We start from the raw sequence: 15,463 nt of genomic DNA on the forward strand, positions 1-15,463 counted from the left end.
CTCCAACAAGTGGGCAAGGACGCTGGAAAAATAACATGTACCTTCTCTGGACTCTTGTACCTTCTCTGGACCCTTGTACCATCTACTCATCATCTTATATAGTTACATTCCTGTATCCTGCAGGAAATCGCAGTTTACAAAACTCATACATGTAGATTTAAAAGACTATAAAGTTTCTTCTTATTTGGTCATTTAAATTTTTAATTACTGGTTAATTCAAATTTTTATTAGTAAAATTTTTATGTTGTGCTTTTGCTCTTGCTGTGCTGTAAAAATGATACAAACACACTGCTGGTATGATGATTTGGGGAGCCATCGCATATGACAGTCAATGGGACCAGCAGAGATGAAAGCTTTGGCAACGTACCAAGTCTACAGGATCTATAGGCCTAGCTGTGTGAGCTTACAGTATGTGCCACAAGATGCTGTATAGAACCTGTATCCTCTATACCCACCAATATCTCACCTCTGGGTACTAAAGCCTCCACACAATTGTACAACTTTCCACAACAATCTTATACTTTCATTGTAATATTTTAATCACTTACATATATAATAATTATAGTACTTATATAAAGTGTCATATGATTCCATTAACTCCCTTGGTGCATTATTTTCATTGTCAATTATCATATATAGCAGGGGTAGGGAACCTTGGCTCTACAACTCCCATCATGTATGGACAGCCATGATTGGAATTGTAGTTTTGCAGTTTTCTTCTTTTCCTACACCTAGGGAAAAGTGTTTCTATCAGGTGTCACAGTAAGTGCAGTTAACTGCTGTTCCCTATTCCAACCACTAGGTGTCGCACTCCCACAGAGCACAGCTGCAGTTCAACAAGAAGGTCTAGCTGCACCCCCCCCCCCCTCTCTCCTACTGTCAGGACTGGCAAGCACAGACAGGACAGAGACAGTGGGCCCTGGATCTGAACCCACCTGGCCATGTGACCCTACCTAATTGCCTCGGTCGACCCTAAGCAGTCGCGGACAACCACGAAGGCGTTCCCTACGCTGCGTAAGTGAAACACAGAACAATACGGACAGACAAAACACAATATAGAATAGTGGAACAAGCCGAGTCAAACCACACGGGCAACGCAGTACAAAGTCAGTAACACAAGGGATAGTCAAAAGTCAGGCAGAGGTCAGAACACGAGTAAGTCAGGCAGAAAGGAATTAGGACGGGGTTCGCAGGAGTAGACAAGGGGGAGCTGGGACCAGGAGAGAACCTAATAACCAGCACTGGAAGGTGATACTGACTAAACTTTATACTAGATCAGGAGCCCGGACCAAAGGCTGATTGGTCCGGCCTCCTAAATCCAAATACACTGCAGCTGGTGCACTCCAGGCTGAGCGGCAGGGAGATCTGTCACTCAGCCTGAGTGCAACAGCACTCAGCTGCTTGGCCGGGCGGATCTGACTGACGCGAGACCCGCGGCTCCCTTGGTTGCTAGGGACGCCGTCGGGTCTCCGTGACGTCACCCGGCCTCGGCGAGGAGGGCGGCGCTGCGCTCCGGCCGGGACAGACGCCGCTGGATCGCGATCAGGTAAGTTGCTGACACCTACACTCCACTTCCTGTAGTTAGTCAGTGGGAGCCTGGCTTCAGGACTTGTGGAACCTGTTTTCAGATCTAGCGACCCCCACAGTTAGGCGTTGCTAGACTCAACCCCAGGGTAGCTGGAGATAAGGGAGCAACCCCCCATGCCTATGCCGTGGATCTTGGAAGTGTGATGCACTATATTCACCTGATTCGTGTCGACCCCTGTCCGCCATCTTGGGACAATGATGTCATCTTTGGGCGGCCGGCCGGCCGAACCGCTCAATCCGTCCCTCGTGCCGGCCCACCTCTGCCACATCATAACTGTGCTCAGACGTGATTGGCTGAGCACAGTTATGCTCAGCCAATCGCGGCTGAGCAGCTGATGACGCGGCAGAGGGGAGCCGGCATGAGGGATGGATGGAGAGGTTCGGCCGGCCGCCCGAAGATGACATCATTGTCCCCAGATGAAGGACGGGGGTTGACACGAATCAGGTGAGTATAGTGCATCACACTTCCAGGTCTGGTGTGGGTGGGGGGAAACATGGGAAAGTTGTATAACTTAGTAATGTGTGTTATTTTGTGAATAATTGTTTAGCGCCGCACTACCCCTTTAACTTCAGGACAGTCCCCCCCCCACACACACACAAAAAAAAGGAGAGGCAAAAGGGACTAAGGGACTGCACCGCAGTAGAGTATGGTGCAAGATAGCCACTCTCTACTGATCTTTGCTCGGCTGAGTAGGAAGGAACTTACTAGCTAGTTTCACCCAAAGGCAGAGACAAAGGCCTGGTACTACCAATCAGGACGGAAACCTGACACTGAGTGGCAGAAGGCAGTCAGATAAGAAAACTAGGACTTATCTATAAGTGAGTACAATGAGTTCTTAAATTCACTATATACACCTCAGCACATCCCAGCAGAGTATTCACTACATTAGGCAAGGGGCCCGCCTATCCTGTCCCTGACACCGGCTACTACTTTATTCTTCTTATATCTCTTTTGCTATTATTGTTGTTGCCAAGTTTTGCTTTATTATTTCTATTACACTGAACAATCATTTCAGAGAAGCTGAAAATTTTTTAAAGTGAGACTCTGTCATCTCTGCTGCCGCACCTGCACTCTGCACCTTACATCAGTTCTACCTAAGGTTCGGTTGGTGTGTGTCCAGTGGTGGGTGTTACCACTCTTGGCCACCATGACAAGCAGCCCCTGAAACACCAGAGGCCACCAGTCCCAGTAACCCGGGCCATGGCACACTTTCTTCCAGAGACAGCACCACTCTTGTCTCCAGTTTAGGTTTTCAATGAAAGGGAATGTGTCATCAGAAAATTATTTATTGTTTGTAAATAATTTATTGCTGTAAATAATTTTTTTATGTAAAACATTTTTAAAGAATTGTTGGAGACATTTTTTTTCCAATTTCCCATTTTTCTATCTATAAAATAATCCTGATATCTTGCAGTTTTCATTCTCACCACTGGGGTAAAACTAAGTTGAGACTTCTTGTTCTGTCTGTAGTGATAAGTGGAGGCAGCTATAAAGTGATCTGTACAGCATTGCAGTGACAGGTGACACCAGTAGATAGAGGAGACAATAGCAGATCCCTGTGGAATGACCTCTCCACAGGTCACAGATCGCTCAGAAATGTTTTACATTCATAGAGTCTGCCTATTGTCATCTATATCCATGAGTCTTGCTGTAAAGCATATCACTAAGTGCTGTTAAAAACAGCTCAGGCAATATGGCAGCCCCCATAACAACGTACAAAAAGTGAAACAAAAAAATTACAATCAGAGAATATAAACAGATCAGAATAAAAGAACACGTTTTAGTATCCGATTCTATTAGGTAAAAGATAATTTAGGGGACACATCCCCTTCAAGTTTACTTCAATGGAACTGAGTTGCAAAACCACACCCAAACTGGAGACAAAAGTCATGTTGTCTGTGGAAGACAACATGATTTTCTAATGCTTGATAACCCCTTTAATCCATACAAAGAAAGAAAAAATGTACTGTACGTGATCAGATGGTATTACAGGTATTTATTTTGTTTTTGTACCTTCAAATTCTGATGCAAAATACTGACTTTGTTCACATGAAAAGATCATAAAGCATCTAATGTCCATGTGGTCACGCTGAAACTTGAAGCACAATGCAACCGTGGAGAGACAATAGCAAAAAAAATATTTTTCGTTCAAAGGTCGCCAGCCACGTGCAATATTGTCACCATAAATATTACTGCAAGGTATATTCGTGGCCAACCTGTTGGGACAATTTGGCTATTTTTTAATGAAGCGTGTCACACAAATCATTTTGGTTGCATGATGTGTTTCCACGTAGCCTTAACCTTAAAAAAAAAAACAAAAAAAAACAAATTGCTCCTTTATGCCCGCCATTTTATTCCCCCCAAAAAAGGGGGGGGTGATGTCTTCCCTAAAAGGGAACCAATAAAAACTACAGCAAAAAAAGAAAAAAATGGCCCACCAACAGGTCCCAGAAAAAAAAAAAACGCTGCTACGTGGAAGGGCTTCATTGCATTAGTTTGATCACCGTGCAGGTTTATAAGGTTATGCAGGTTTTATAAGCAGAGGTAGTTGGCAATGTGATGTTACCTTCCAAGGAAAAGCTAAAGCTTTGGCTGTCCAGGCATGATGGGAATTATAGTTTTGGAACAGCTGGAGGGCCTGAGTTTGCCATCCCTGTTTCGGGTCTTGCCCCCTTTTAGCATACACATACAAAGTCTCCCACCTGGCACATGCACGCAATGGCTGAGACATGCGGATTGTAACACCGTGTCACAATTACTTTTGTCCTGCTCCGCTGCAGACTCAGACTGACAAGTGCTGTTTGCAAAGCTGCTGTGAACAAGGGGTGTGTACAGAGATTGCCTCACACACCCTCCTGGAGTAGGAAGTGAGTGCACACTGGGAATTTCTGCTTGCCAACAGAGCCAGTGGCACTGTGCACCAGCTGTGATCACTCACACCCTGCCAGGGGCTGCCGTCAGCCCTGCACAAACTGATGCCAACTTTCTATGAACAGCCAATCAGTTCACCCCCTTATCCCTCTGCCAACAAGGGAAAATGGGCAATAAGGAGTCAATGGCTTACCTACCTGAGAACATCACAGACACTCATACGAATAGCACCGGCATATCCAGTCTATGGAATGGCTCCCATCAGGTAAGTGACACGCTGTATTGTTCGGCTACTTTAGTCAATGTACGTAACAAAATCTTGTATGTTTACATAACATTGGAAGTTTTTATTAGACAAGAATATAGAAACATGTTTGTTTACAAACTTTTATTATCGCTTGGAGTTTTTTTTCTTCTATTGTGACGTGAAAACTATACATTGTATCATGCGTCGATAAGTATCCAGCAACTTACAAGAAAGGAATTATAATACGTTAAAAGCACTTGAAGAGAAATAATAACGAAGACGGTGGATTTTACATACAGCATATAGAAAGCGTTAGGTAACCAGCTTTATAGGCAGGGCTTGCTGGAACTTGTAGTCTCCTAGCAGCTGGACAGCTACAGGTTCACTTGGGCCTATACACGAGATGCTCCGACGGGTTCATAGCATACAAGGACGTCATTGTGAAAGTGGTGCCTGCTCCTGTAGTTCCATTCATGATTATTTTAAATCTGGTTTTCTATACATTGTAGTATGGGTTGGCAGTGATAGGGTTAAGGAGGAGACAAAAGGCGTTTGTCAGATGGCCTCTTTATTGCCAGTGCTTAGGGCTAAATTCATTTCCATGCTATCTGGAGGCGCACAAGAGATCATTGTTGTGCAGATAGGGCCCTGCCTTTCACAGTGGGCTTAGGCGTTTTTGAGTTTCATCTTATGCAGAAATTCAGATTTACCACTGTGAACGGAATCGGTCTGAAGTCTTTACCTGACTAGATAAGTGATGTTAGGATTTGTATATGATTTTTTTTTTTTTTTTACAGAAACCAATGAATTTTCAATAGAGAATTAAGTAAATACATTTAAAAAAAAACCTGTATTCTTGACATTTGAAGCAGGCCTCAGATTTAGCCATCAGCATGGAAATCAGTTACCTCGCAACGTCAGACTGTGACGAATTACCCTGATCTCCAACCTGAAGCCTTACTTTGTTCCAAATCTACAACTCCCAGCATGCTCGGACAATGGCTGTCTAGGCTTGCTGGTACTTGTAGTTTTGTGACAGCTGGAGAGCCGCAGGTTGGAGACCACTGATATGAGGAAATCATTAGCATCCCTATCGTTATGTGAAAATGGGCATGCTGAGAGTTGTAGTTTTGGTACAGTGGTAGGCTAGAATCAAAATGGTAAAACCGCTGCGGCTTGACGTTGGCTAGGAGTCAATAGGAAAGTATGAAATGTCATAAGGTCAAAAGGTTTGGGTTTGGCAACATTATCCTTACCCAAATGCTCAACTGTTGATTCCCCGTGGCTGTCTATGGCTGTATCCATGTTTTTCAGGACTCCTTAGGGTGGAATCTAACTTCTGTAGCCGCAGGGAATTAAATGCTGATTTGGGTTAAGATAATATTGCCGAACCCAAATATTTTGACAGGTTCGCTTAACACTATATAGGACCCATTAAAGTCTATAGGCCAATGCTTACGGCTGTGGATGCCACAGTCCATACATTTGCCCGGAGCCTGGACTTCATAGACTTTAGGCCTGTTCACAAGTGCTTGGTCTGTAATTGCAGATGGCTCACAGAGCACTGGGGAGTTAGGATCCTATTACACGGGCCGATGAAGGCCCAATCAATGTTGTAAACAAGCGCTCATTTACTGGGCCTATTACACGATCCGATAATTGTTTAGAAATGGCTGCATGGACATCGTTAGTGATGTCTGTGCAGCCCTTGTCCAAACAGTAAATACTTCACCTGACCATGCTCTCGGTGTTCTCCTGTGCTCTGTATGTGTCCTAGCACTGCACGCTGCAGCTTCAGAATGGCCTGTCTGAGTGACGGTCCTGGTCAGTGATTGGCTTAGTGGCCTGTCAGTTCAGACAGGCCGCTCTGTGCCACACGTGGCAATGCCAGGATGCATACAGGACGCAGGAGAAAACCAGGAGCGTGGACAGGTGAATTATTTACTGTTTGGGCAATCGTCAGCCGTGCATCACTATTACGATGGTTTGGGGTCTGGGCCTAAAGAAACAATCAACCCATGATCGTTTCATCTGCTGATTGTTGTCTCTATTATGTTGAGTTTATACGGAACGATTATCATTCGAATTTTCGCAATAAAGATCGCATTCGAGAGATAATCTTTCCGTGTAAACACAGCAAACAATCAAGCGACGAGCGAGAAATCGTTCATTGTGATCTTTCTCAAAACGTCGTTGGTCGTTCACTAAAAATTCGCAGATCGCTTTGTGTAAACAGTCTATCAAAGATTCACTCTATGAAATGGGCTTAAGCGATCTTAAAAACAATCGCAATAACGATTTTTCTAACGATTTATTCGTCTAAACACTGATCGTTATAAACACCAAATCGTTGCTTCAAAATCGTTAAACGATCGATTGGGTGAATTATCGATTTGTGTAAACGGACCATAACAAGGCCCTTAGGGTTACATAACAGCTGGAGACCCACAGGATAAAGATCCCTGAAATAAGGGAATCATTAGCATCTTTATAATCATCTGGAAATGTCGGTGCTAACTTGTCCAACTACAACTTGAATCTTCCTATAGTCATAGCAAATAATCCCAGTCTTGAGGCCTCATGTACTTCTCAAAGCACTTATAGACCTCACATTTACAAGGAATACAAGGAATCTCACATTTTATTTTTCATATATGGAATCTATAAGGGAAAAAAAAAGTAAGTTGGCCTTGTTCAACCACATACCATATGAAGGAGGGTCAGTCAGGGTCTCTGTGTATCTCCAGGTATAGCCAGGAGAAGCCAGCTGCAGTGTGCATTTCTCCCCCAGTCTGACTGACTGCAGGGGACAGGCTTCATACACTTAGGGTCCTATTCCACAAAGCGATTTTTCGACGATAAACAATCTCAAACAAGCGCTATGGCACACGACCTGAAATTGTTCACCCAATTACATAGAATGATGATCCTTACTTATGATTGTTCTTCCGGTCGTCCTGTCATCACTACTACAAATGACCGAACGACATCTTATTACACCGAACGATTCGCAAACGATCAATGATAAAAATAGGTAGATAGGTTCCTTAGTCTTTCCCAAACGTTGATGTTGGGGGATGGAATGATCATTCCTGTTTGATCTTCTATACCTGATCCTATTGTTCTTTGAGAGATAAGCTGCTACCAGAGGTATTCACTGTGCCAACAATAGTGTTTGGAGAGATCGGGAGAGATAGCTGTGGGGTGGGTGCCATCACTAACTGGTTGGGGTCTGAAGGTCACCCACCTGCCCCCCTGCTATATAAGGAAATTAAACGCCCCATTAATTTCAAGGTGGTGGTCACAGTTGTCTGCATACGTGTTGTCAAAGTGCTACTGGATAGAAGAAAATCTAAGAGGAGTGCAATCCCTTTGTTCTTGTGATCAGTGAGGGTCCCAGAGGATGGACCCCTTCTTATTACTATGTTACAGCAGTTTCAGATGAGTTTTACAAGTATTACATATGCAAGTCTTTGATTCATAATGTATAGTGATTCTCATCAGAAAGTGGCCTAATATTGTAATCAGAAGGGTCCAGCCTCTGAACATTATAGGGATTATAGGCATACATCACAGTGGCGCTGTCCATTTTTGATCGGTGCCAGTTTCTTTCTGCGCCCTTCAGCCTGCCCTATGCTCTGGAGGCAGCCCCCCTGTAACAGTGAGAGGGGAGAGCATATCGGGGCACTGGGCCCACCTCTCTTGCATAGAGCGGGCCGAAGTGCAGGTAAAGAAACCAATGCGGGAATTGGACGGCGTCTTTAAAAATGGACGATGCTACTGTGATGTACGCAACGGTGCTGACTAGGTAGTATAAAAATTTCTTTTGAGTGGTAATATCCGCGGAATTCCGTCGGCTGTCCGCCGACAGGTCACTTCTTTCGGCAGATAGCGGAATACGCCGGCCCATAGAATGGTGTCTATGGAGCTGGCGGAAAGGCATGCGGACAGCCGACGGAATTCCGCGGATATTATCTGCGAGAATTCCTCAGTATGAACCCACCCGTACACTCGCTTTAATAGATTAATTATTAACTTTTTCCAATATTATAAATAAGAAGCATTGTTTCATATATGACTTTACTCATTTATAAGTAGCTCAGGTGCATTTTCGGCCATATTAGCCTAATGCGACTGGATCCTTGGTGTTTAGTAATACGATCTTGTTGGCCATACAGTACTCTGTTCTGTGCCGAGTCTACACAGGATGGTACAGAACATTATTCCATACAAGCTGCAGGTGAATAAGAAACATAACTTGTGAAATTTTGGGGTACTGTCTCCTAGCAAACCCCTAACCCGCATAGACAATTCTTTATCTGCTCTCTGGTGGCTGTTGACCATTGTCTATGATCCAATTGTTATTAATGTGATAATGTCTCTGTGCCATGTGAAACAGGAGAAAAGTGAGTGGTTAAGCCTGTGGGACACTAACCAGAGACACCTAAATGGCCTCAGCAGAGCAGAAAATCAGATTAGTTCTATCCTTCGCCTCTGTGACTACATAGATGCTGTTAGCTGTCCAATGAATCTAACATATCCCAACCCTGAAGAAGAAGCATCCTTTTAGTGCAGATTTGCATTACACACAGATATACACTTTGATTGCATCAGATATAGAATATTCAACTCAAGTTCTAACGCACCAAACTGCACTGTACATTGATAAGACAGGGTTGTCAATTTTAGAAAACCCATGGACCAACCTGCCCATATTCGTTGTAGCCCCTACTCTGGTAACCCAGGGGTCCCTTCTCTGTCCTGGGCCCCTGTGCAGTGAACCCTTCAACAGTGAGCTCTCCTGATGAGTGATCGAAGTCTCTCGTGGCTGAAGGCCTCCGGCCACAAGAGGTCACCACCTCCCCCAGTTCTCTGGCGCACAAATGACATCACTCATGTTCTCACAGAGCAGGTAGAGGAAGGAGACACCAGAAGACTGCAGCACAGCCAAGCAAGTATGGATTTAAAAAAAATAATAATAATTACACAGGGGATGCAAACTTGGGGCGGGGTGGTAACAATCAGGGGGGATGCCTACTTTGGGGAGAGGGCGATGGCCTAATAAGGAAGATGCCTAACATGGGGATACTATCTATTTAGGGGGGTTAACTAATAGGGTGATTACCTAAAGTGGGGTCCTACTTTGAGGCTTTTAGTGGTGTTATTCACACATCCTGTAATCAACGGATCCGTATTTACGTACTCAAATTACTGCACATCGATGTCTATTGGGCTGTTTACAAGGACACAAACCAATTCTGAAAAAAATAAGCACGTCCTATTTTTTTGCAGATTCTGTCATAGAAATCAATGGGATCCGCTATTTTTTACAGATTGTAACCTTTTGGCATCAGTATTTCCGTAAAAAAAAATAACAGAAGTCATAAGTCACATTTTGAAAAGTTGTGTCTCTTAAAAATGAATTTACAAAAATACGAATGCACTGTGAATGCACGACAGATGCCCAATCTGTAATTTTTAGCCTATTGTACAGGTGGATAGCGGGAGGAATCAACGGACATGAAAAAAATACGGAACGTGTGCGTGAGACCTTAGTCTTCAATAATTGTGGGTCATGGATCCACTGGTCTTTATGGACTACAAGCAGCTTGCCTAATGTGCAATCCCCATTCAATGTGTACAGCCTCCTCTCCTCATCACGGCTATCAGTCTGCTTGTGCACAGTTTGTATATACAGTACAATGCTTCCTATAACATGTATGATATTATGTCTGATGACAAAGATGAAGTCTGTGGTCATTGTCATATTCTCTTTAAGATGATTTGGAAACAATAAATGAAGAGAAGGTCGGCAGTCAGTGATGAGACGCTCTTTCATAGTTGATATCCAATCAATTTCATCACAAATCTCCAAACCATAAAGTGATATGCATTGTGCTGCCGTAAGATTTTATTAATGGCTGAAAGTGTGGATGGATTTAAAGGAGAAGTCCGATGAAAATTTTTATTAAAGTATTGTATTGCCCCCAAAAAGTTATACAAATCACCAATATACACTTATTACAGGAAATGCTTTTAAAGTGCTTTTTTTCCCCCTGCACTTACTACTGTATCAAAGCTTCACTTCATGGATAACATGGTGATGTCACTTCCTGGATAACATGGTGATGTCACGCCCCGACTCCCAGAGCTGTGCGGGCTCTGGCTGCTGGAGAGGATGATGGCAGAGGGACACTGAGGGACACAGGGCACTGGGGGGACTCTGAGCATCCCCTTGCCATCATCCTCTCAAGCAGCCACAGCCGCACAGCTCTGGGAGTCGGGTTGTGACATCACCATGTTATCCAGGAAGTGACATCACCATGTTATCCAGGAAGTGACATCACCATGTTATCCAGGAAGTGAAGCCTTGATGCAGTAGTAAGTGCAGGTAAAAAAACACTTTATAAGCATTTCCCGTAATAAGTGTATATTGGTGATTTGTATAACTTTTGAGGGGTAATACAATACTTTGATAAAAATGTTCGCCAGAATTCTCCTTTAAGGTGGGGTTAGATATCTTCATTGTAAAACACAAGATACAGGCTACAATGTTGATCCAGGGATCTTCCTGACTGTCGGCTGAGATGAACAAAGTAAATACCTTCTCTAGATACCTTCTCTATGCCACAAGACAGAGTTTCACACTTAAGGATCTTCATTGAAATTTAAATCTCCTTCTTCCCTTCCCTTTGATGTAAATAAAAGAACTACAATACTTTACAATTTGTCTAATCACAGGAAGTTGATTTCCTTTGTTAGGGAGAACACATAGAAAGTACAGGTTTGGAGGGTTTTGTAAGTCGCTGAGTAGTTTTTAGTTTTGATGGTTTTCCTTGCTTTATAGCAATCACAACTAGCGGCATTATCATTATTTATTTCTTTAACACCATCACCTTGCACGATACTGTACATTACTGAATTGTAATACCACACACAACCTAAGGACATGGGGTGGCGCTGTTTTTGCAAGAAAGTAGCTATGTTTTTTCTAATCCTGGGTAACCCCTTTAATAAATGGGGAGGGCATTATGTCCATTGTCTGATTTTTATCTCATTCGGAGAAGCAGAACACCATCCTGGGCCATCTGAGTTGGGGAAGTTTAATTTTGTTAATTTTTCTTACTTTGGTCTACTTCTTGTATTCATGCACACAGATTTTGACCTTCTATAAAAGCAGTGTTGGACTAAAGTCTGGGATTGGCCAATAATATCAGTAGATAGGGCCTCTGCTCTTCAATGGAGGATGCCGGGGGATCAGGGATCAGGCATGTTGGTTCCGTATAGTAGAATTTGTTCCTGTAGGACATAAATCGCTGCCCGTGGTGCATCGCAAAGTTTGCTCTTTGTGTCTCTGCCAAAACTCAAGGACACCTATCAATTTGGAAAATTTAACGCACTGTGACCTCCATTGCACATGATGGCCAACTGTGGTCATGGAAGTTAGATATAGAGAGCTGGTTGAACAAGTGCAAGTAGAGTTAAGGAACCATCTGTGTGTGCAAATTTTTGTCTTCTTTTCACAGCCAGCCTTATGTATATAGATGGGGCTTATTTATGAAAGGGAATAGCCCTTTAACTAATGGTGGTTTTACACGGAGCGATAATTCGCCCGATCGCACGATTAACGATTTTGAATGAACGATTTTTTTTAATAACGATCAGCGTTTAGACGGAACGATACATCGTACAGAAAAATCGTTTTGCGATCGCTTAAGCCTACCTCATACATAGGTGAAATCGTTGAAAGAGTGTTTACATGGAACAATCTAAGAATTTTTTGCAAACGATCAACGACGATTTGAGAAGTTGTTGAAAGATCAAAATGAACGATTTCTCGCTCGTCGCTTGATCGTTCGCTGCGTTTACATGTACGATTATCGTTCGAGTTCGACCGTTATCGTGCAAATTCGAACGATAAATCGCTCCGTGTAAAACCACCATAAAGCTCCTATAACACGCTGTGATTAGCAGGAGCAAGCGATCGTCGACCTGTCATCTCAGTGCTCGCTTATGGTGGTTTTACACAGAACGATTTATCGTTCGAATTTGCACGACAACGGTCGAAGTCGAACGATAATCGTACGTGTAAGCGCAGCGAACGATCAAGCGACGAGCGAAAAATCGTTCATTTTGATCTTTCAACAACTTCTCAAATCGTCGTTGATCGTTTGCAAAAAATTCATAGATCGTTCCATGTAAACAGTCTTTCAACGATTTCACCTATGTATGAGATAGGCTTAAGCGATCGCAAAACGATTTTTCCGTACGATGTATCGTTCCGTCTAAACGCTGATCGTTATTAAAAAAAATCGTTCATTCAAAATCGTTAATCGTGCGATCGGGCGAATTATTGCTCCGTGTAAAACCACCATTACTCTGTGTTCCCCACTTGCTGCCGGTGCTATTATGCACTCCGACAGCGAGCAAGTAATCCTATTACACGGAGTGATGGCAGCAGATCGTTGCTATTTAAATCGTTGGTCTTTCATTATGTTGAAAGACCTTGATAGACAACGATCAGCCAACATAGTGTATGATGGCTGATCGTTGCCTTTTATTACACAAAGTGATTGTCCACCATAATGGCCAATAATCGTCCAAATACAGCCAATAATCGCTTTGTGTAATAGGGCCTTTAGTTTATATATAATCATGCACCCACTACTAGCCTAATCCGCTCACCGGTCACACGTCAGTATAACGCTTTTGTCTTTTATACAGTCTATGCCTTTCGGAACTTTAATAAGTATGTTTGAAAGTAGAAGAACTGGAAATTCTAGTAATTAAGTGTATTGCCCAGAGGCATAAGATTTGCCGTCTTCTAGGCGAGGTCTGTGGATGTAAGTATTTTGGACTGTTATCTGGGCTGATTTTTACAGAAAAGATATGAATCCCACCAGAAGGTTACTTATCTTATATTCCTTGGAGGGTACATGTAATGTTGTGCCTTGTTGCATGTGCTTAAAGAGAAGGTCTATTTACAAGAGTGGCGTGATAGGCAGCTGCCATTGACGTGTCCCCTACCATGGCTTTCAAAACAAGATGCAATGTCAGAGACCAAAATAGGCATGTTGAAATCCAAGTCCCTGATTCTCCTCTTCCCCGACATCATCTGAAGGAGAAGAGTTGGGAGGCCGCCATACACATTAGATGGTTGTCCAGTCTAAAATCGGCAGTAATGTCTCTAATGTCTCTGGCCAGCTTCACACCGCCACTTAGCAACAGCCTGCCGTATACTTGTTTCATGTCTAATCTAATATTTCAAGGGGTTATTCAGCACTACAAAAACATGGCCACTTTTTCCTCTCTATAGTCTCCAGATTGGGTGGGGTTTGGAACTCAGTTCCATTGAAGTAAATGGAGCTTAATTGCAAACCGCACCTGAACTGGAGACAAGAGGGGGGAAAAGTTATTGTAGCGCTGGATAACCCCTTTAAGTAAGCAACCATCTTTAGTAGAGAGAGGCTTTGGAGCCCATTAATAAGACTATTACCAATAATATTTCCTGTTCTGATGGCATCCGGAGGTATTTATAATTTATTCAGATAGATCACTAACATATCATGAAGAGTAACAGATGGCATAGGAAGTGTGCACAAACTATATACAGTACATAAGAAGTCATAAAATATATATTAGATATGAGATGTATCCATGACCTAGTACCCAAACCCCAAGGAGTCCATGTGTATGAACAGGCCTCTAGCCCACGCTTGTATAAAGACAGAACTGGCCTGTTCTAAGATATTTCTACACACCAGACTTGTCTTCTGAGTTTTTATATTTTTGTATTTTATAAGGGTTGTTACATGGTAGAGGCATGAGTATGGGTCTCCTATATATATATATATATATATATATATATATATATATATATGCTGGTTATACACCTTTAATAATTATGAATTATTTCTCCGGACTAGTCCCCGTCTTGCCCATTGAAAGAAACATTGGCATGGCCAAGCGTTCCTGAGTTCTCTATGGGGAGTGGAGGGGTAAGCCGTGGCAAGTCAGCTCACTCTACGGCATATCTCTCCTGAAACAAAAGGGTCAATGAGTGATTTTCCATCACACCCGACCCCTATCTCCATTGATATTATTTGGTGGAAGGTGAGGAAATCTCCATTAAGGTATACTGATGGCCGAAGCCGATGCAAGTCAAAAGCGTATGGTGACCTTTACATTTTGTTTCCCAATTTATACGTAATGAAAGAGTTCAACTAGTTCTTGGAACCCATAGTAAACACATCTGCTGCCTCTATGGTTCATATTAACCAGATATGTAGCAACAGAACTCTGGCCCAAATGTACTGGTGCATGGCTTGTGTTAAAGGGGACGTGGCTGCACCACCTTGTAGCAGAATTGCTCTAAAGTTCCAGGTGTAATTTAAACCAACTATTAGTTCATCTAAACTGAGAAGAGACAAGTCTGAGAATGCAACAAATTTATAAAGCAGCCTGAGCCACTGTGATAAATGGCGCATTCTTAAGATGCTTATACGCCTTCCATGACTGTCTGCTGAACGATCATTTGGCCAACAGAGACCTCTCCCATCCTCCCCAGACACATTGTTCTGTAATGGGGAGGGGTAAACCGCAGCCAGATGATTCTGGTGGTGGCTTATCACTCCCAGGCCAAAAAAGGGTCAGGCAGCTAAAATACCTCACACCCGATCGTTCTTTCCACTGACATCTTTTGTCGAAAACCACGGAAACAGGGGCAACTCTATCCATTATAGTTTTTTTTTTTTTTT

At 43.0% G+C, this 15,463-nt stretch overlaps 1 protein-coding gene across 2 annotated transcripts in view; it reads left to right on the forward strand.

The window, feature by feature from the left end:
- Window positions 1-946: 946 nt before the first annotated feature.
- The window catches only part of NIPAL2 (NIPA like domain containing 2), a 68,416-nt gene continuing 53,899 nt past the window's right edge, over window positions 947-15,463 (forward strand). Inside the window, exon 1 of one of the 2 annotated variants that reach the window (XM_069957359.1) lies at window positions 947-1,014. Coding sequence is in view for 1 of the 2 variants with exons in the window: in XM_069957358.1 (XP_069813459.1) it covers window positions 4,626-4,724 (99 nt within the window). In the remaining variant the exon portion in view is untranslated. Of the gene's footprint in view, window positions 1,015-4,474; window positions 4,725-15,463 lie in introns of those variants that run through there. The other variant, XM_069957358.1, reaches the window with a different exon arrangement.

The sequence above is a fragment of the Dendropsophus ebraccatus genome, chromosome 2 (genome assembly GCF_027789765.1).
Source record: "Dendropsophus ebraccatus isolate aDenEbr1 chromosome 2, aDenEbr1.pat, whole genome shotgun sequence".
NCBI classification, from domain to species: domain Eukaryota; kingdom Metazoa; phylum Chordata; class Amphibia; order Anura; family Hylidae; genus Dendropsophus; species Dendropsophus ebraccatus.